Source organism: Lissotriton helveticus, chromosome 1_1 (assembly GCF_964261635.1).
Source record: "Lissotriton helveticus chromosome 1_1, aLisHel1.1, whole genome shotgun sequence".
In the NCBI taxonomy this organism is placed as follows: Eukaryota; Metazoa; Chordata; class Amphibia; order Caudata; family Salamandridae; genus Lissotriton; species Lissotriton helveticus.
This window is the reverse complement of record NC_136057.1, coordinates 358,834,727-358,856,834: the sequence shown is the minus strand read 5'-3', so window position 1 is coordinate 358,856,834 and position 22,108 is coordinate 358,834,727. Positions and strand designations below refer to the sequence as shown.

General features: G+C 48.7%; 1 protein-coding gene across 1 annotated transcript in view; it reads left to right on the top strand.

Annotated features, from left to right (window-relative positions):
• CECR2 (CECR2 histone acetyl-lysine reader) overlaps positions 1 to 22,108 on the top strand; it is an 849,481-nt gene that overhangs the window by 662,816 nt on the left and 164,557 nt on the right. Inside the window, exons 11-13 of the mRNA XM_078673636.1 lie at positions 12,817 to 12,860; positions 12,944 to 13,035; positions 14,439 to 14,565. Coding sequence (XP_078529762.1) covers positions 12,817 to 12,860; positions 12,944 to 13,035; positions 14,439 to 14,565 — 263 coding nt within the window. The remainder of the gene's footprint in view (positions 1 to 12,816; positions 12,861 to 12,943; positions 13,036 to 14,438; positions 14,566 to 22,108) is intronic.

Below are 22,108 nucleotides of genomic sequence, written 5' to 3'. Positions count from 1 at the left end.
AGACTTTCAAGGCCCACCTTGATAGACCCGGCTCCGTTTTGCAGTCTTGTCCTGAGGACCTTCATTAATTATTAAACAGATTGTTTCAAATACGTTTACCTTTAATTAATTTTTAATCAGGATGATATGTGAGAGTCTATTACAGACATTTTGCAGAGAAATGTGTTTAGGTTAAAAGTAACATCCATCAAAAAAGGACCTCGCATATGAGAAATGGGAGGTGGTGACAGGTTATTTGCAGTAACATTAGTGAGCTGCTGTTGTGCAACTATATTGAAAACACACATCACTATTCCTGCATATTCGGTGTAAACACATTTAGAATTTGGACGAGTATGTCTGTGCACTGTCATTGACCGGGCATGAAAGAGCTGACATTTGATAATGTTATTTGAAGCTGTTCTGAACAGGGGCCACCAAAATACGTTTGGCCGCGGGCCCCCAAAATTCTTAAGATGTCCCTGCTGCAGCGAGCACTGTTGCGTTCACACAGCGCTATGTTGATTGACATACCAATCGTTGGGGCGCGATAGCCATATTAGGTTGGTGATTAAGCATCCCCTTCAGATGTATCTATCAAAGAATGGTTGTTTCATGTCTCCGAGGTGGCTAGCGAGTACTTGTGTAGAACTTCATAACGTGCTGCAGTGTTATGGTAGTCACAGAACGTTTTGAGTCATTTCGGACATGTCGGTGAGTGTTTATTTGTTTCCGGTTAAAGAGACCGGCAGTTTCACTATTGGAAGTACTCCAGGGACATTCCTGGATAGCATCACCAGTCTGACTGTTAAGATGGTCGGTCTTTTTACTCTTAACGGCCTTGGGTTTTTTCAGCAATTTCTTTCCTTCGGTGCGCAGATATGTGATGTGATGAAGCTTTCAATATATTTTTTTTCTGTTTTGTCATAAGTGTCATTGAAGCTCATGACATTTAGATCAAATATCGGGTCTTGGGCATACAGTGCCTTTCATTTATCTCTTGTTGTTGGTTCCAAATTGTACCATGCCTTACAGGAGAAAGAGATGTAAGAGACATAACACCTGGGTGTTCTGATTTACCAATCCTAAACATGCCACGTACTTAGTTGTAGGATTTTTCACACCCCTATGGATGTGAAAAGGACATCACAATCGACAATCTAACGTCCAAAGCGCTTTCTTTTTAGTTCTCTCCTACTAGGTAGTGCTAGCTGTATGGCTGCGAAAGAGCTCTAACGGGCTTACCAAGAACTTATAGTGGGGTTTACAACCTGCCTATTACTTACGACTTGATTTTTTTGAAAATTGTTTTTCACATTTGTTTTCTTCGTATTCAATGGCTTGCCTGCCTCTTCTAGTGTTTGGCCATCCACTTTACCGTCCTTTTTAGTAGATAACGTGTATCCTTCCACTGCTTTCCTTTAGGGAACTTCTTCCCCCCTACCCCCCCCCCCCCCGATTATTTAGGCACTCCTCGAGTGTTAGTGTGTTTTCTAGCTCTCTCCCTTTTGTGTTTCTCTCCTACCAAATAGTTGCCTCACGCTTCATACCTTTCTCTTTGTCGCATGTGCTGTTTTTATTTTATTTCCCTGGGTTTATTTTGTGGATAAGATTTCAATTATACTTGTACAAACAGGACAAACCCTTTATCTACCTACCTCTTACTAATATTGGTGTCGTGCCCAGAGCAATGGAAGTAAGGTGATTTCGTTATTAGCACCTATGCTTGGATATAGCTAAACTTTCTCTGCCCACACGGAAAGTAACAATAACACAAACTAAGTGAAAGAGTGCCTGCAACAGAAGATGGTGGTTTCAAAGATAATGCATACATTCGCAGATTAAGGGTGTATGTCTCTGGGATGAATGAAAGTTTGTTATATGAAGATAGATTAAGCAACACGACTGTTGGCTGCAATTCTAAGACTCATGAGGCATTGACCCAAATTGTGCTTGTCTGTTGGTTTTGTCTAGGGTTGTCCAAACGAACCTCTCTACTTTCAACAAGGAAATCCTGATTTTCAGAATGATGATTTCCATATAGAGGTCTATTTACTCTTCTAGAGCAAACAATGTACATGGTGGACTTTTCCACTGCAGTAAAATTAGGATAGGGGTCGGGCAGCGGTTTGGGATGGTCACGCAATGGTTCTGGAAACCCCTATAAAGTCTTAACCTTTTGAGATTCACACAAATTGTGCACATTTCCCTCTCTGTGGACGTTTGTAAATGTGCACAAGCCAAATATCAGTGTGTTTTTATAGATTAAAAAGCTGAAGTTACCATTCAAAGTTGTGACAATGAAAGGGATCTAGCGAGAAAAAAACCTTTGTGCTAAGTAATGCTTGGCAGATGTCATCCCATATCTTAATAATTGTCTTGTAAATCTTTAATGCTTATTTAAATATTTAGGATTATAGTATTTGAAGAAACGTTTAATGCCAGTGAGGGACCCGTTTGTAATTGGGTTCCTTGTACTAGGTAAGCAGGAACTTAATGTGAATCCGCAGCAGTGGTGGAAGGTGAAAGAGGACTCCAGTGCTGGTTATTGTTAGCAGTTCAAGCAGCGATGCAACTTTTGGGTAACACAAGTAATAATAACTTTCTTCAGAGTTTGTGATTTAAAGGTGCTGGCACCACACCTCCTCACTGCCCCCCTCAGTGCACAATACCTCCTTACTGCCCCCTAAACGCACAATACCTCCTCACTGTCCCCCTCAGTGCACAATACCTCCTCACTGAACCCTCCACGCACAATACCTCCTCACTGCCCCCCTCAACGCACAATACTTCCTCACTGCCCCTCTCAGCGCAAATGCCTCCTTACTGTCCCTCTCAGTGCACAATACATTCTCGCATTTGCAAGATTAAGCTATTGGCATTGTAAATAACAATACCATTTATTTATCTGTTTTCAAAACCAACACATAAATAAAAATGTTGTCATTTACAATGCCAATAGCGCTAACTTTTGCAAAGGCGAGACCGTTGCATTGTAAATGCTTGTTCTACTCTAGTTTTTTGTCTGGTGGCTGTGAGAAGTTGGCCTGATATATGATGCTCACTAGTTCTAGTGATCACCTTGTATCAGTCCAAACAACCCTTATGGTGATTGGTTGTAAGTCAACCTTATAGACCAGCTATCCTAATGGTAGCATGAACAGAGCAGTCTTAGGCTAAACTCTTTTGGCATGTGAAGCCAGCTGTTTTACCACATATAACCCATTGAATACCAGATGAAAGGACACCACACAGGTTGTTATGAAAATAAACAATATATTTATAACTAACAAACACCTCTTTACTCTTTATGAGATCAGAGGGCTAAGCACATAACAATCTCTGTAAGAAAAACACAATAAGTTGCACAAATTACAATGGTGCCCTAGGTGCACGACAAACCATATACTAAGTAAATGGTATAAGGAAATAGATAGAAAAAATGAAGATGCCCAGGGGCTGTAGGATCGCTGGGACTACACTACACTACCCTAACCTTAGGTAAGTAGCAGGAGGCCCACAGGACGCGTGTGCAGAGTGTGAACTCACACACGAGATGCGGAACACAGTCAATGGGCAGAACAAATTACGAAAAGGTAAGTAGCAGACAGTTCCGACTAGTTAAGACTAAAACGACTGGATATCTGGACACTAGGAGAGTCAATCTACCTATGAGCACCGAAATGCTCTCTCTACCTCACCCACGGGCTGCGGGTGCATAGGTGTGAAAGTGTGTCGGGTTTTCGCGTCGAAGTCAATGGAGCCTTGAAGAAAGATGCTGCAGGCGACCAGGAGGAAGATGTCCGGTGCGATCCAAGGGTGGATCGAGGAAGAAGAGGACCTGAAAGCAGAGGGGACAGTGTTCAAAGTCACTAGCCAGTGACCGGCTTGGAACCAGGAGGGAACCAGATGCTGTTGTTGCGATCAGGTGAAGAGTGTACGCTTGTCTCTGCAGCCACGTGGACCAGGAGGTGTCTTCGACGACCAGGATGGAGGCACGAGCTGTCCCACGCAGGCTCTCGCTGTCGGCGGTGTCGGATCCTGATTTGGAGTCAACAGGCCTTGGCAAAGGCAACCCACGCGGTGAGTGGAAACGGCGTCTGGTGTGGACCAGGAGGGTCCGGGATGCTCCTCTTTTGGAGGGGAGCAAGGGCCCGTCTGGAGCAACCAGACCAGCAGTGTAAATTTCGTGGATCGTCGTCTAGGAGGCCACTAGCCAGCCGGCAAGTGACCAGACAACGCGTCGAGCATCAACCAAGCAAAAGGGCCCCACGCAGATCTCGTGGATGCTGGAGGGCTGGTCTTCGGTGCGGAGCTGCTCGGGGCTGGGGCTTCTCAATCCCCAAATCACTTACACGAGGATACCTCTGAAGTCGTGCTGGAAGCGAAGTGCAGTTTCTTCAAGATGGCCGGTCCCACGTGTCTCGTCGCACCTACGGGTCTCAGCTGTGCTGCAGATGTGGGTAGAGGTCAGAGAGGTCTGGGAGTCCGGGTCTCGTCGGGCTCTGAAGTCTGGTTCCCGCAGGAAGGACGACAAAGTGAACTGCTAGGACGCTTGATGGTGCCTGCAGTTGCAGGGTGGACACTCCTTGCCCACAAGGGAGATTCTTCAGTCTTCTGGGGAGCAGAACGTCGAAGTCCAGAGTTTCTTCTTGTGAAAGTTGTTCAAGATAATCTAATTTGGAATGGGACCCGCTCCTACCTTTATCCTGCTAAAGAGGGCTGCACTAGTGACCAGGTCCCTCCCATGGGTGGGACCAGGAAGGGGGGTGGTTACACCCCCTATCCTTTGTCCGGTTTCGCGCTGGGGCTGGAGTGCCCCAGCAACTGGTTTGAACCGGGGTATGCACAGGGACACCTTGTGTGCCCCAGGCATGTCTCATTCCTTTCAGCCCTCCCTACCTCAATACACAAAATCCTGTCTGGGGTGGTGCTAGCACCTCCCAAGGCAGGAAACCCTTTGTACAGGCCTCCCTTGCTGGAAGGACTCCCAGCAGCAGGAGGTCAGACTTGTGTCTGTGGTGGCAGCATCCATTTTGTGATGCTGAGGCTCTGTTTAACTTTAACCGGGGTTCACAGTTACATACATGTTGTGTCCCTCTAAAAGGGTGGAATGCTACCCCCGTCGCCAGAACTGGCGAGGGGGTAGTATTCCGATTCGTATGACACCTTACTCAACATGTTTTGATAATGCTATACCAAAGTTAGCAATAACCGCGAGGATTATAATGCACTTAAGAGTATATGGTATAGCGTTATCATGGAACAGCTATAAGGACTTGGTTCCGCAAGCTGCAGACAGGCTCAGCTCATGCTAGAGCACCATCTCACATAATTCCAAGCACTCTGCCTTCAGGATTGATAAGGCCTGCCATAGGAGTGACTGATAGGAATATATGTGTCCATTTTGGGGTTAGATATAGGTATCCTATATCTACAGCAAAGGGTGAATACAACACCTTGCCCCATCTGTCTTACCAGCCAGTTGTGTCTGTTTAGATGGCCAGCCAGGGGTGGCATAATACATGCTGCAGCCCCTGGTAGGCCTTGGGTACACCTATGCCCTGGGTACCTAAGGTACACTGTACAGGGGCTGATAAGGTGACCCAATACCAATTGGTAAATGCACCTAAAGTACATGTGTGTCAATTTAGAGAGAGAACAGCTAGGCTGTGGGTCTGATTAGCAGGCCCACAGCCAGGGAAAGTCGTAAATCAGTGAAGCAAAAAGCAAAAATCTGGGGTGACCATAGGATTGCAGACCCTACTCTCCTACAGTGGCTCCGCGTTGTGCGTAAAAGTTCTCCGAAGAAAACTGACTTGGGTAGGCCGGGGTGGGTCTTATGTGACCTCATGACGTCACGTACACGGACGACGCCTGGACGGAGTTGCGTGGTCACCCCGCCCCCGCCCCCCCCCCCCCCCCCCCCCCCCATCGCGCAGGGATGTTGTGGCAAAAGTTTTTCGGATCCAGTCGCATGCCTGGAGATGATGCTACGTGAAGGAATCTGTGGCTAGAATAGTCTCTACCAGATACATCGTTACCGAAGGTAAGTAACTCGTATGTCAATAACTGAAACCTATTTTTGAACAGCAGTGGGTTTTATGGAATTAGTGTCGAATTTTTTTGGTCCTACTATGTATGAGCTGACCTTCAATTGGACAAGGCACAAAGTGCATCTTATTAATATGTGGCTTTCAGATCGAAAAATTAAATCCCAAAAGAAAGAATTGTGGCTGTCTTACCTATAAAGACATTACAAAGTAGTTGATTGATAGTTTGCTTCTGTAGTAGGGGATCTCTGTGTATAGTCATAATCTAGTGAATAGTCCCGCCCATGTGCGTGGACCCCGGAGCAATCAAAAATAAACTCTAAGGTGTCGAAAAATGCAGAACTGCACAGACACTTAAGAGAGAATTAAAGACAGATAATGCAGCCTATATCCATGGGCTACACTGTCCAGTACTTCAACTAGAAATTCCACCAAAAATCCACAAACCGCACAGCCTCTCCAGATTTCTCTTGCCTTAACAGCAAAAACCCTCTGGAATGATAGAGAGGAAGACATGGACAGACAAGCCCCATAGGCTGCCATTATGTGGCTCAGAACAGGATACTGTGCCTTTAAGAGAACTTTCCAGAACTTCACAGTATCCCAGAATGCACTGCAGGTCCCTTTTACTTTCAGTTCTTTTTTCTGGCTCCTGCAAGCAGGACCCTGGAGCATTGAGCTCTCCCTTTTCAAGGGTTTATTGGTGCTTTTTCACTTTTTTCAAGTTCTTTGAGTACTTTTCTGAAGTACTTTGGTGTTTTTCTTCCTGATTGTCTTTTGGTGCACTCTTTGATTGTCAATATGCCTGCATTATTTGACAAATGTCCAGAGTGCTCCAGGAAGAAGGCCAAATAGGACCCACATGAGGTATCATCTGCCTTCCCTCATCTCATGTCCCAGAGGAGTGTGACATTTGTCAGGGCTTTTCTAGCAGGACCCTGAGGGATAGAATGAATATCGGGCTTCAGGGCCTGGAGGACAGAAGACTGATGGCACAAGGTGAGTCTGGAAGGGCTTCCTCTGCCCATGCTGAGGCCTCTGGGGGGCTCCCCAGGGGCAGGAAGACCAGCAAGCATCCCCATTCTCAGTCTGTGTCGATTGCACCGACTACGGCGTCGAGAGGGATGACTGCAGTCTGTTCCCCGTCTTCCCCAGGGCTGTGGATCGAGTCGACGTTCGGCGTCGAGGGAACTGAACAGACCGCCGTCGAGATCTCCGGTGACGATTTCGTCGGAGTCGTCGTCGAGTAATCGACGTCTAGAGGCCCGGCGTCTGCGCTCGCCGTTGAGGCGACACCGCCGTTCGCCGTTGAGGCGACTTCGCCGTCGGCGAAGAGGAAAAGGTCGTCGTCGAGGGGATCCTTGACGTCGAGGAGAAGATCGCCGTCGAGGCGAAGGAGGTCGCCGTCGAGGCGAAGGTCGCCGTCGAGGCGAAGACATTCGCCGTCGAGGAAAAGACGCTCGCCGTCGAGGGGCCGACGATCGCCGTCAGGTCGCCGTTCTTCGACGCCCAGAAGGCGCGGGAGGAGTTCTGGCGCCAGGTGTCAGTCTAGCAGGCACAAGGTGACTATGGGAGACTCGCCAATGTCCCAGCCTAGAAAGGAAGGCGGATCAACGGGTTTGGTGTACTCAGTGGTGTATACCCGTTCTAGGCAGAAGTCGGTTACGCCCCCCCTCCCTTGCCGAGGGGGCTTCCTTCGCGGGCTCCCACTCCGCCTCCGCTTCCACCACTTCCACCGTGTCCTCAAACTCTACCTCAACCTCCGCTGCCGGCAGACAAGCCGCCTCTGATTCCTCCGAGGTCGGTTTCACTGCCCCGATATCTGACTCCTCCCAAGGGGACCCCTCGGCCGAGGGCCCCAGCCAAGCCAAAGTCGCCCACCCCTGTGGAACCGGCGGATCGACCGAAGCCAAGGAGGTCGCGATCACGCTCCGGACGGAGGGGGAGATCGAGGAGTCGTCACAGATCCTCCACTAGGTCAAGACTGCGCCATGGGAGGCGCGGATCACGGTCCCGCACGGACTCTTCCAGGACCAGGACCTATTCACTGACTTTGTCGGAATCCCCGGGGACGAGAGTGTCTCCTGTGGACGACATCAGCACGTTCCAGGATGTTCTCCTGAGGGGTGCAGCAAAATTGGGAATCACGGTGACTGCTCCAACACCCACGACGTCTGTGATTTTTGAGACGCTTCATGAGAAGCATTTGTCTCGCCCTTTACTACAGCTAGTACCAGGATTGGTAAAGCCTGCGGAGGAGCTGTTCCTCACGCCAGCAGTGACGAAGGCCGCTCCCTCCCGGCTCCTTAAATACAGGGCTCCGGATTCTGACCCGGCTTTTCTGCGGATGGATCCGATTCCAGATTCTGTTATTGTGACAGCGGCCAGGAAACAACATTCTACCTCCCCGTCTTCTACCGTGCCTCCTGATAAGGAGAGCCGATGGATCGACTCAGCTGGCAGGAAGGCCTGTGGGAAGGCATCTACGGCCATGAAGGCGTCTAGCGATGCGGCTCTGCTAGGGCGGTATGATCGTGCCCTGTGGGAATCCCTCCAGCAGTTCACGGAACTCCTGCCACGAGAGAAGGAGGATTTTCAGGAGATCCTGAAGGAGGGGATGCTGGTATAGAACCAGGTCATCAGCGCGGCTGCTGATGTATCTCTTTTGGCGGCCCATGGGTACTGTCATGGGATCAACCAACGGGGCCATGCTTGGCTTAGGCTCGCATCACTCAAGCCGGAGGCTCAGCAGCGGGTGGCCAATCTGCCCTTCTCGGGGGAAACCCTGTTCGGCAAGCATGCGGACGATGAGGTGGCCCGCATGAAAGCAGAGGCCGAGACCCTGACGGCGGTTGGGTTGGAGAAGCCCAAAGAAAAGAAGGCCTACCGCCCGTTACAGAGACGTTTCGGGGCACAGGGCGAGGGCAGGCTTCGGGACATCAGCAGCAGTTCCGGAGGCCCTTCCAGAAGCGCCAGAAGGGTAAAGGCGGCCAGCAGTCCTCTACAGCGAACAAAGGCCCAGCTGGGTCTCGACCCTGAGCGGTTACTTCCCCTACATCCGTTACCCGCTCCGGTGGGGGGGAAGCGTTTAATTTTTTTCTGGCAGAGTGGAGAAAAATTACTCAGGACAAGTGGGTGCTGAATATTGTTTGCAATGGATACAGTCTTCGGTTCACCAGCCTGCCTCCATCAATTCCATCGGTCAGCTCGCAGTTTCAGCTGTGCGAGCTCCAGGCGGAGGCCGATATCCTGTTAAGGAAAAGGGCAATAGAAGACGTACCTCTGTCTCAAAGAGGAAGAGGTCTGTACTCCCGGTTCTTTCTGGTTCGCAAGAAGGACAAGAACGAGTTCAGGCCCATTCTGGATTTGCGACAAGCAAACAAGTGGATTCGCAGAGAGATGTTTTGCATGCTGTCGTTGCATCAGATTTATTCTCAGCTGCAACAGGGAGACTGGCTATGTGCTATAGACCTTCAGGTTGCGTACTTCCATGTGCCCATTGCACACAAACACAGGAAGTTCCTGCGATTCCAAGTCGGCGCCAATCATTATCAGTACACGGTACTGCCATTCAGGCTGAAGTCTGCGCCCAGGACATTCTCGAAGTGCATGGCGGTGGTAGCTGCACACCTGAGAAAGAACAAGGTGTTTGTCTACCCGTACCTGGACGATTGGTTGATCAAGGCCTCCTCCTTCTCGGAAGCTCAAGCGCACTTCCAGAAGACGTGCGTTCTCTTGAACAAGCTGGGGTTGCACATCAACATGTCCAAGTCTGTCCCGACTCCGGTCCAGTGCATACAGTACTTGGGAGCCTCCATCAATACGCTGTCAGCAAGCGTGTATCCTTCGGAGGAGAGACGATTATCACTCCTTCGGAAGGCTCAGGCTCTTATCACCGCTCCATCTACAACGGTGAGGACGGTGTCTTCTCTACTGGGGTCGATGGCCTCTTGTATCTTCCTCACGCCACACGCACGGCTGCACATGAGACCATTGCAGGAGTGCTTGGAGGATCAGTGGGATCAGAGGACGGGGTCTTGGGACGACAAGATACGACTGTCTCTGCATGCTCTTCAGTCTCTGAAGTGGTGGTGTTCAGCGGAGAATCTCCTCAGAGGGGTTCCCTTCCACAAGGACATTCCCACGCAGACTATCGTGACGGACGCGTCGCTCCACGGCTGGGGGGCGCACTCCGAAGACTTACAGATTCAAGGGACGTGGTCCCCGACGGAGTCCACGTACCACATCAATTTCCTGGAACTCAGGGCTGTTCACTTGGCACTGAAGGCCTTTCATCTGTCCTTCCGGACCAACTCTCTGCTTGTGCAGACGGACAATACGACCACGATGTATTACCTCAACAAGTAGGGGGGGTCAAGATCGCACACTCTGTCTCAGGAGGTGCAGGCGATCTGGCACTGGCTTCTGGCCAGAGGACTGACGATAACGGCTACCCATCTACCAGGTGGGCAGAATGTTCAGGCAGACGCACTGAGCAGACTGATTCAGGAAAACCACGAATGGGTCATAAACGACGAAGTACTAGGAGAAGTCTTCGCAAGGTGGGGGACTCCAGACGTAGATCTGTTTGCCACCGCCGAAAACAGCAAATGCCGAGACTTCGCCTCCAGGTACTACCAGCCGGGAACGCTGGGGAATGCGTTATGGATCAACTGGTCAAACAGCTTTCTGTCCGCTTTTCCACCCATTCCCCCTGATTCCGACGGTGCTCATCAAGCTGTCCCGGTCCAGGGCGCGGATGATCCTGATTGCCCCGGAATGGCCCAGGCAGTGGTGGTTCACGGACCTGCTTCACCGGTCTCTCCTTCCTCACATACGGCTGCCGTGCAGGCCGGACCTTCTCACGAAGTTCAGGGGGCAGATGTTGCACCCCAACCTCTCGTCTTTGAGTTTGGCTGCATGGCTCCTGAGATAGTGCAATATGGCCATTTGAATCTACCTGAAGATTGATTGGACATACTGAAGGAGGCTAAGCGACCTTCCACTAGGACGTCGTATGCTTACAAGTGGAAGAGATTTTGCATCTGGTGCAAGTCCAAGAACTATGACCCAACGACGTGTAAGGAAGATGTCATCCTTCCGTATCTTCTACATCTGGCGCAGTCTGGCTTTAATGTCCATTCCATTAAGGTTCATCTTTCTGCGCTGACTGCCTACAGGAAATGCCCTTCACAGACTTCCTTCTTTCAGATCCCTGTGATCAAAGTTTTTTTTGGAAGGCTTGAAGAAAGTGTTCCCTCCTGTCCGGCTTCCTTCGCCTTCATGGGAATTGAATGTGGTGCTGTCCAGACTGATGAAGGAGCCTTTTGAACCTATTCATAAGGCTTCGTTGCAGCACCTGTCCTGGAAGGCGGCGTTCCTCGTGGCCATTACATCGGCCCGCAGGGTGAGTGAAATTCAGGCGTTGTTACCAAGAACCTTATACTGTATTTCATGCTGCTAAGGTTGTTATGCGTACTCACCCTAAATTTCTTCCAAAGGTTATATCTGATTTTCATGTTAACCAGACCATAACTTTACCTACGTTTTTTCAGAATCCTTCCTCTCCAGCGGAAAGGTCCCTGCATTCCCTGGATGTTAGGAGGGTGTTGAATTTTTATCTGGATAAAACCAAGGATATTCGTAGGTCAGACCAATTGTTTATCAATTATGGATCAGTCAGGACGGGTCTTGCTACCTCTAAACAGTCCATCTCAAGGTGGATTGTGTCCTGTATACAATTGTGTTACCAAAAGGCTAATAAGACCGTAGGGGGTAAACCTAAGGCTCATTCCACCAGGGGCAAAGCTGCCACGACTGCTTTGCTCCGTAATGTTCCAATTTCAGAAATCTGCAAGACGGCCACTTGGAAGTCGGTCCATACCTTTGCTAAGCATTACTGCCTGGACACTGATGCCAGGGCAGACGCTCAGGTTGGGCAGGCCTCGCTGCAAAATCTGTTCGCACAGTAGTGGTGTTATTCCTCTTTTCTCCACCGCCGCTTTGGTGTGGGGATCGGCTTGCCATTCTATTCACTAGATTATGACTATACACGGAGATCCCCTACTACAGAAGGAGTAGTTTCTGTCCTGTAACTCCAGTTCTGAAGTAGGGGTATCTCTGTTATAGTCATAAGCGCCCGCCCTCCTCCCCGGCGGAGAGAGATATTCATGTAAGGAATGCTACAGGTCTGGCGTGTTACGCCTTCAAAAAGAACTGAAAGTAAAAGGGACCTACAGTGCATTCTGGGATACTGTGAAGTTCTGGAAAGGTCTCTTAAAGGCACAGTATCCTGTTCTGAGCCACATAATGGCAGCCTATGGGGCTTGTCTGGCCATGTCTTCCTCTCTATCATTCCAGAGGGTTTTTGCTGTTAAGGCAAGAGAAATCTGGACAGGCTGTGCTGTTTGTGGATTTGTGGTGGAATTTCTAGTTGAAGTACTGGACAGTGTAGCCCGTGGATATAGGCTGCATTATCTGTCTTTAATTCTCTCTTAAGTGTCTGTGCAGTTCTGCATTTTTCAACACCTTAAGAGATTATTTTTGATTGCTCCGGGGTCCACGCACATGGGCGGGACTATTCACTAGATTATGACTATAACAGAGATGCCCCTACTACAGAACTGGAGTTACAGGACAGAAACTACTCCTTATTCGGTACTTGTCGATGAAGGGAACATCCTTAACTGTAGTAATAATTTTGTGCCTCAACTTTTGGGTGTATTTAGGATCGATTTTCTGTAAAGGGAGTGTCACCCACCTCTTTAATTTGTTTTCTTCTCAGCTTCAGCTTCGAGTTGGATGACGATTACACTTCTATGTACAAAGGTAAGAAGACTAGAGCTGCTTCTGTCAAACTCGACATATAAAGTTTCGTAAGGGTTTGTAACTCGTTGATCTTTTGTGTCTAGTTTTGGATGCAGTGAAGGCTCATAAGGACTCGTGGCCCTTCCTGGAGCCTGTGGATGAATCTTATGCACCAAATTATTATGCTATCATTAAGGTATGTGGAGATATCCAAAAATGCAATTGTTCACCTTTTTTCTTAAAGGTTTCTGAAATGAGCTGCATTTAATTCTTTCAAGGTATAGCATGATGTTTGTGTTATTACCGTCTATACAGAAAACACTACTTTATCACCTCTATTTAATGGCATCTCAAAGTAAAGAATGCTAAATAAAATAAACGCATGGCAGAACATACTGCTGAACTTAAGCTTAGTACCCTTAGAATAATCTTGTTGACGCAACCCATGCTTTTTCTTACATGGTGACGCGCTCCACTTTTAATCGTGCTGTTATTGTCAAGTTGTTTGACTTTTTCTTTTTCCTCTTTTTTTCATACCCATCTTTCCTTACATAATAATTGCACACCTTTTATGCCACTTTCATGGTGTTATTAAAGATTTTGTTCTTTGATGAGATCGGGATCTCCTCTGCAAGGAATGTCTCCTTCTTTCAGGAAAATACATACATAAATGTATGCCTCTGCGATATCTGTAATGCAATGCTTTTGTTAGAAACGTTCTACTTTCTTCACACTACCCTTTGGGTCCACTTTTCAATATAAATGTCTACTAGTGTGCTTGGCATGTTCAAGAGTGGATCATGCAATCTGATATTCTGTGCCTGATACTAGTACCTATCTTTCTGATGGCAAACTTGGAAGTTGCAGCCCAAACTTGGAAGTTGCAGCCTAGTAGCAAACAGTAGAGCTGCTAAGCAAGTGGATGGCTTTGACTCGTAACATTAAAGTGATATGTTCGAAGTGGCCGGCAACTGTCCCATATCATAATATCATGCCTGAAATGGCCTCCGCAATGGAAAAAAAATCCACATTGAGTCATATCACTCATTGTACAAAGGCATTACAACCTCTCTCTGATTAAACCTCTCTCCATGCCCCTGCCTTTACCATCTTCCGCTCTTTCTTCTCACACATACATGTTTACTTTGAAGTTCTTCACTTGATCAGTTCCTGAACCCTTTCTAGTTTGGAAATAGCTTGCCATTTCATCACCACAGCTTAATTGTTCTAGGTCTTTAAATAATTATTTGTTTTGTTACATAGATTGTGAATCTTCTCATTTTATTATGACTGGTGCAACTCTATAAGTTGTGATTCCAGTCTGCATTCACATGTCTTAAAATTCAGACTCGTAACATATTTGTATGCCCTGATATTTTAATTGTATGGAGAATACTGACTTTAAGAATTAATATGAGAGGAATCCTGGACTTCCTACCCTAGTAGCCCAGGATGAGATGAGAGTGGGGTGCTTCCCTGGAATGCTGGTGTGTCATTCATGCTTCGTTGGTATTTCTGACAGTTTTTCATCCTCATCCTTGTTTTTTCGCCATCATAATGTAAATTGCTGCTCTTCACGAAAAGTACCTGTTTTTCCAGAATCCCATGGATATCTCCAGCATCGAGAAGAAACTTAATAGCGGCTATTACATCACTAAGGAGCAGTTTGTGAGCAACATGAAAACAATGTTCACCAACTGCCTGAAGTACAACGGCGAGAGTAGTGGTAAGAGCACAGCTGAGCCTGTGGTGCTCGACAGTGGTGAATTATTAGTTTAAAGTCTTGTATTATCAACCTCTTTTTATCCTTTGGGATGAAACCCTGCCTTATCATGTTTTGCTAATATTACTATTGATGAGCATGTTTCATTTGCTCTGTAATAAAGCATAAGCTCTTGCTGTGACTTTTTCTGCTAGGGAAAACCCAAAAGCGCAATGTGTGTCCTTCCCTGTCCTACTTGAGTTCTTCACAAATTTGTCATCTTAACGTCCTGATTTGCTTTAGTTGTGCTGAAAATCTGTCTAAAAAAGCCCTTTTGCAACAACCGAGACAATAGTTTACAATTTGTTTTGTCAAGTTTATTTGCAGTACTAAATCGGAAACTGCCATTTCACAATCAATCATATATTGTTTGCTAACTTCTGATCATTTTTGCATAACTTTCCGACAATCGGACAGTGCTACAGAGTTTGATAGACAGACAAATGTACTTATGTTTTATTGGTATGGCCTTTCACACCACGCCCAACCCTACACCCCAGTTGTTCTTGCAATAGGAAAGCAAGACGTTTGTCCTTATAGAAGTGCTGGGACAAGGTCAGTGACAGAATCCTCCCCACTTCTGTACTCTCATAGATTAGAAAATGCTGCACGACACCCAGCATTTCATACCAACCCTTTTTACTTATGTAAGGTAGGCAGTGGTTCCTCTAAACCAAAAAGTAAGGCACCCAGATTCGCATAAACTACGATTTGGTAAATAGTAAGAAATTGCAAATTTAGAACTAACTGTGGGGAGCACAGATTTTTAACCTGTGCACCACTTTTCCTGGCTTGGATTTTCAAATGCCCACAACTAGGAGAGCTTAGAAAACACGACTTCTATTGGGATCTTGGCTTACAGTTAAAAAAGAAACTTAAAGAAGCTGTGAAATGAGTTTGGGTGGGGGAGGGACATGGGTTGGGATAGGTTTACTTTTCTTTTATAATTATTACTTAAGTGCCATGAAAGCATGATTCTGAGTTGCTTATGACTCAACAGATATGCATGTATCATTGTCTCTGGCATCGTTTGAAATAAAGAGATTTGAGCAATAAAAAGGAATTCTCCAGTATTGGGGTGTCTTTCATAGATTCACATGCTTGAATATTCCCCGTCCTCGAAGTGGGAGCCCCACAGTAAATAAAATAGCAATAAACCAATAATATATGTATATAAAACATAATTACATACATTCCAAAACCATAAATACTTATAAGTACTAAGGTTAGCATTAACACATAGGAATACATAGAAGACAAGAAAACCTTTATAGCATATCCATTATGTTAGTCCAAACTACAGCCAATCAGGCGCCAGCACCCCTCTAGAACCTTCTCCTCAGAGGCTCAGGCCCTCAGATTTTCTACCGCACGTCGTGTGAAGGGAGTCTTCCTGAGCTCTGCTCAGTTTTCAACTTCTTTCACGATTTCTACAGTTTTTTCTGGGATGTCTTCAAGTAAGAAGTCTTTGTTTCGACCATGTGCTTCTTGTGGGAAATTGCGGCTCTTCTCAGAGGACCCTCACAAGAAGTGTATTTACTGCCTCTATCCAGAGCTTGAGCTAGGAAAATGTAGAATTTGCAGGACTTTCTCCACCAACACCCCTAAGGACTGGGAAGGGTGTCTCCTGTGGTTGCAGAGGTTGAAGGATAAGGATTCACCTCTTTCTGACGCAGAAAGCCTTGCGTCAGGTGTGTCTAGAGCCGCTTCTAAACCTAGCAGTGTGCAGGATTTGCCATCTCCTTTCCGGAAAAAGAAAAAACTTCAACTTCAGAAGGCTCCTGCTGTGTCTCCACCTCCTCGTCCACGGCTCCTTCCACGCATGTTTCCACTACAAAAACTTGCAAAATCGTCGACTGGAGCGTTGACGGTCGTTCCGACGACAATCTGCCATCTCCAGCTCTCTGACGACAACGGTGACGCCGACTTGTGCCAGTGGGTGGTCGACAGCGGCTGCGCAACGTCGTCAGTGTCGACGATGGTGTGTGTGAGCTACAAATTAATCTCGTCGACGATCCCAATCTCATCGTCGACGTCTAAGAAGTCAATCTCGTCGACATCGAAATCTTCGTCGACGCTTACTGTGAAGAGAGCCTCTTCGTCGGCCGGTGCTCCGTCGGCGACGGCTCCGTCGACTGTTGTTTCGCCGCCGCCGGCCCCGACAATGGTGGCTCCGTCGACGGCGGCTTCGTCGAGAGCTGCGGTCTTGCCGTCGACTGCTTCGTCTGCGATGGTTGTCCCATCGAAGATGATGATGATGTCGGCAACGTCTACCTTCGCATCATCGCCTCTGGTACCATTTTCTTTATCCGGATCCGGGGCTTCTGCTGTTGACCCTTCTCACCAACGGCGACAGGTGCCTTTGGATCAGCTTCTACTTCCATGTCATACTCCGCCTCCGTCACCTCTTTTTGCCACGGGTTCGGAGCAGGACTCTGGTTCTGATGAGGAGGAAGATGATAGGTTCCGGGCAGCTCGAAGCCCTTCGGAGCTCGTCATTAAATCTCCAATACATGTTTGAAGATTATAATAGGCGATTTCCACCGTCTCACCAGGGGTCTCCTCCACCTACGGGGCCTGCAGCTACTGCAGCTCCTCCCCCTGCTTCACTGCCAGTCAGTTACGCCCTCTGCAGCTCAAACAACCTCTATTCAGGTCCATGCAATGGTTTATGAGGATGATGACCCTCGCCCAGATCGAGAAGACGGCGAGGTTGATGATGATGATGGGAACATGGCAGACTGGGACGACTATCAGATCCAGACACCGTCTCTGCCACCTTCGGGTCCAGGGGATTCCCCTCCTGTGGATATAGCTGGTTTTCACCAACTTATGGAACGAGCGGCACAGCGTTTTAAACGTCCTATGGTTATGAAGGATGAGGACTATTTTCTTTATGATTTCAAGAGTCCACCTTTTAAACCGGTCAGAACAGTGCCCATAATTGACTTCATTTGGAACGAGAGTGTCAAACTGATGCAGACACCAAATTCTATTCCGGCACTTCCTCGTTTGGAGAAGAAATATAGGGCGCCCCAGGGTTCTCCAGCTTGCTTGGTAGCGCAGCCTAAACCCGAATCCGTGATCACCCAGGCCGCACAGCGCCGTTCCAGGAACCCGTCTTCTCCAATAACCGCTCCTCCTGAGCATGAGGGGCGTCGTCTGGATGCCATTGGCAAAACATTTTCCACTATGGCTTCTACCACCGTGACGGCTGCGAATTCTCTGGCCATTCTGGGGTGCTACGACCACCAGATGTGGTCGGATATGTCCTCTTTTAGCGACCTCATCCCTGAGCCCTCCAGAGCAGAGGCTCTCCAGATTCTTCAGGAGGGAGAGAGAGCGTCATCAGAGATTATCGACTGCTCTGTGGACATTGTGTGCACTGATTTTCCTCAGCTGGCGGGGGCAGCTGTTTTACGTCGTCAGAGCTGGCTTCATCCACCTCTTTTCGCCAGGAGGTTAAGGCGAAAATCCTCGACATGCCCTATGACGGCGAATCGCTTTTTAGCCAGCATGTGGACGACGCACTTCAAACAATAACAAGCATTTACAATGCAATGGTCTCGGCATTATTAAAGGTAGAGCTATTGGCATTGCTCATGGCATTTTTTTTTTTAAATCATAAATAAATGGCATTGTCATTTACAATGCCAATAGCTTAATCGCTCGCAAATGCATGACCGATTGCATTTACACCCACACAGAGCCACACACACAAAGCCACCCACACACACACACATACAGAACCACCCACACAGAGCCACACACACACACAGAGCCCACCCCCCACACACACAGAGCCACACACACACAGAGCCACACACACACAGCCACACACACACAGCCACGCACACACAGAGCCCTACACACACACAGAGCCCTACACACACCCAGAGCCACATACACACACAGGAGAGCAAGCACAGCGAGGGGGCATAGAAGCAAGCACAGCGAGGGGGCATAGAAGCAAGCACAGCGAGGGGGGCAGGGGAGCAAGCACAGCCAGGGGGGCAGGGGAGCAAGCACAGCCATGGGGGCAGGGGAGCAAGCACAGCCATGGGGGCAGGGGAGCAAGCACAGCCAGGGGCAGGGGAGCAAGCACAGCCAGGGGGCAGGGGAGCAAGCACAGCCAGGGGGCTGGGGAGCAAGCACAGCCAGGGGGCTGGGGAGCATGCACATCCAGGGGGCTGGGGAGCAAGCACAGCCAGGGGGCTGGGGAGCAAGCACAGCCAGGGGCAGGGGAGCAAGCACGGCCAGGGGGCAGGGGAGCAAGCACGGCCAGGGGGCAGGGAAGCAAGCACGGCCAGGGGGCAGGCAAGCAAGCACGGCCAGGGGGCAGGCAAGCAAGCACGGCCAGGGGGCAGGGAAGCAAGCACGGCCAGGGGGCAGGGAAGCAAGCACGGCCAGGGGGCAGGGAAGCAAGCACGGCCAGGGGGCAGGGAAGCAAAACAAAATTCAGTAAGTAGTTGAAGACTCATCTCTTCATACACTTTTAGTGTGCTTCCCTGGTGGTATTCAGCTTTAAAAAACCCTCTTGTATCATTGGATTACCGGATTCAGATGATTATCAGTTTACCAACTTCTTACAACCTCCAACACCATTAAAATGTTGTGAAGGAGCCTCCGGGCTAAACAAAAACAATTTCAAGCTATGTTTAGACCTGGGTTTTACTCGGTCTTAAATTAAGCAAAGCCTCTTTTGTCTGGTACATATTAATTGTTCTTTTTCGCAAACAAACATTCAATAGATAATTTCATCCAAATCAAAGTACATTTTCTATTCAGAAGAGTCAAAAACTGGCCAGAAAGGTGGAACAATAACATAACAAAATTGTAGGAAACATTCACTTTGAATGTGTGCTGTGTTCCCATATATATAAAAAGCAAAAGCATCAAGGGGTGGTAAGGACACTACTTAGCACATCCTCACACCCTTCGAAGCCAAGGTTTAAGGGATCTGCTGGAATCCAAGTTGTTTCAGTGACACCCACTTCTCGCCTTTTCCCTTCAGCCTACCCACCCCCTTTGTTTGTCCTGGGATGGCCCGAAGGTTCCTCTTCAGTGAACTGAAACAGCTTACGTTTGAGCGTGTAACTGCGCCTAAAATGGTGCAACGGGAGATGGGGATAAAGAGCATGAACTGATGAAACGGAATGTTGCACACAATAGTCAAACTTGGGTTGAGCTACAACAGGCTCTGGTGATTCGAAGAAAAACAGAACACTGGTGAAAGAGTATCGCGGTTTTGCTTGCTTGTATAAACCTTACTATGGAAGATGGACAAGACTGAAAGATAACTTTAAACTGAAGGGGGAGAGAGGTCCATCCATGAGCAGCAGTGAAGGAGAACACTCTATTCTCAATCCCCACCATACTAGGATTTCTACTAAGAGTTTATCTCTAGAAGGAAGTGCGATTTAGCTGCCATAAACGTAGGAGATGAGGAATGGATAAAGGAGTGGATCATAAGGAAAGATGTGAAGATAATTATCTTCCTAATCAGTAGCCGATGTAGTGATCCGAGTATTGGGGCGCTATAGGGACATAGTCTGTGTGTGAGGGAAACTGCGCTGCTGTCTTTATTGTACTGCTGATCTGTGTTTGAGTGTAGAAAACTTGCACTCCTGCTGGCTGTATTCTAACATGTTGGTGTGTGTATGTGCGTGCATGCTTGTGTGTATGTGTGTGTTTTGTTTTGACCCCGCTCTGCTTATACTGACCCGATTGTGTGCGTGGGGAAGCAAGCACTCCCCCTAAACTCATGCTGCACCTGCTGTGTTAGAGGGAAGCTCACCAGCTACTGCCAAAGCTATGCTTTTGAACTGCTTGTGTTAGTCAATAGTGGTAAAGCCTACTCGCAATATAAAGCCCAAATTAATGATCTTTTCAGTGCATGCTTTTAATGGCGCTCTCTACTGAAAATCCAATCTTCCAGACTATGCAAATTGTCCTTTAAACTGTGGGGTCCACCTCTAGCAGAAACTGCAAGCACATCCTAGGCGCCAGAATTTCAGGATTTCACATACTTGCAGCTCAGGGCTGTAAATCGTGCGAAATCGACTGAACCTATTAATGGAACTTCTCTCACTCAGGCTCCGAGGCAGGTGAGGTGAAGAGCATGTGAGGAGAGGCGCAGGCTCTGAGGCAGGTGAGGTGGAGAGTAGGTGAGGAGAGGCACAGGCTTCGACGCAGGTGAGGTGGAGAGCAGGTGAGGCGAGGCACAGGCTCCGAGGCAGGTGAGATGGTGCAGAGGGGAGGCTAGAGGTACCCAAGACGTAGAGGGGTGGAACAGACTGAGGCAGGTGGGGTCCGAGGGCAGGAGAGGGGTGGGTGGAGGTAGAGGGGTGGTACAGACGGTGAGGCAGGCGAATACAGGGCAGGAGCGGGGTGGGTGGAGGTACATGGTACGGTGGAAACTGTGAAGCAAGTGTATATAGGGTAAGAGTTTGTTGGGTGGAAGTAAAGGGGTGGGCCAGACAGTGAGGGTACATGAGGTCAGTTAGAACAGATGGAGAAAGAAGAGAGTCCGGTCGGGCTGAGTGGGGGTTAGGGGGTGAGGGGCGGTACAGCTGGGGGGTGGTATAAAGAGGCGACGGAGGTGATAGAAACCCTTACTGTACAGCGTGGGTTGTCGAGGCGGAGTGAGGTGGAGTTGGGGGGGGGGGGCGGTGGCAGTGACATTAGAGAGTGAGAAGAGGTAAGGCCGTGCGGGCCCGGGGAGGAAGTGTGTGTGTGGGGGGAGGGGGGTCAGACGGGACAGTGGTGCTTTGAGGGGGTCACGGGGGTGCGGATATGCCAGTGAGGTGAGGAGGGGTGGCCGCGCTCCCTTCTCTCCCCTCTCTCCCTGTGGTCCCGTTGTTTACCCTCACATTTCCCCTCACCCCCGCTTGATGCCCGCTGCCTCCCTCAACGCTTTAGTTCTGTCACATTGCGCTCCTCGAAGCTGTGCTCTCCCTCACTCGGCGCTGTACCCTCGCCCTTTCTTGCCCTCAGACACATTACCTTCACGGAGCCCCACTGAACTCTAACACTCTGGCCGCACCCATAATCCCCACTCGTTATGCAGACTGACCCGTTATTTTACCCTCTCCACCCTCCCCCTCCCGGGACCGGGAATGTAAGACAGGCCTAGCAACAGGAGCCTCCAGGGATAGGTCGGACAGCAGTTTATTTTTTGCGGGCGACTCCGAACATCTTTGCACCCAGCCACTCTTACCCTGGTCTGGAGGAAAACGGAAGTGTGTGTCTGGCTGAAAGGCGGGTGGATGCTCGAAACAGGCTGACGTGCAGAGGAGGGCGCTGTAGGGAAGGGGCTAGAAATCCTAACAAAACCTCATTGAAAATGGGGAACAAGACCAAGACGATCCTCACCGGCAGACGAGAAATAAAAAATGGCGGCAGCAAGCTTCCGGAATTTTTCGAATTCGGGGTCGTGTTTTGCTGTCCTGAGTGACGGACGACGTCACGAGCTAAAGAACAGCAAAACGTATGCCCCGAATCCGAA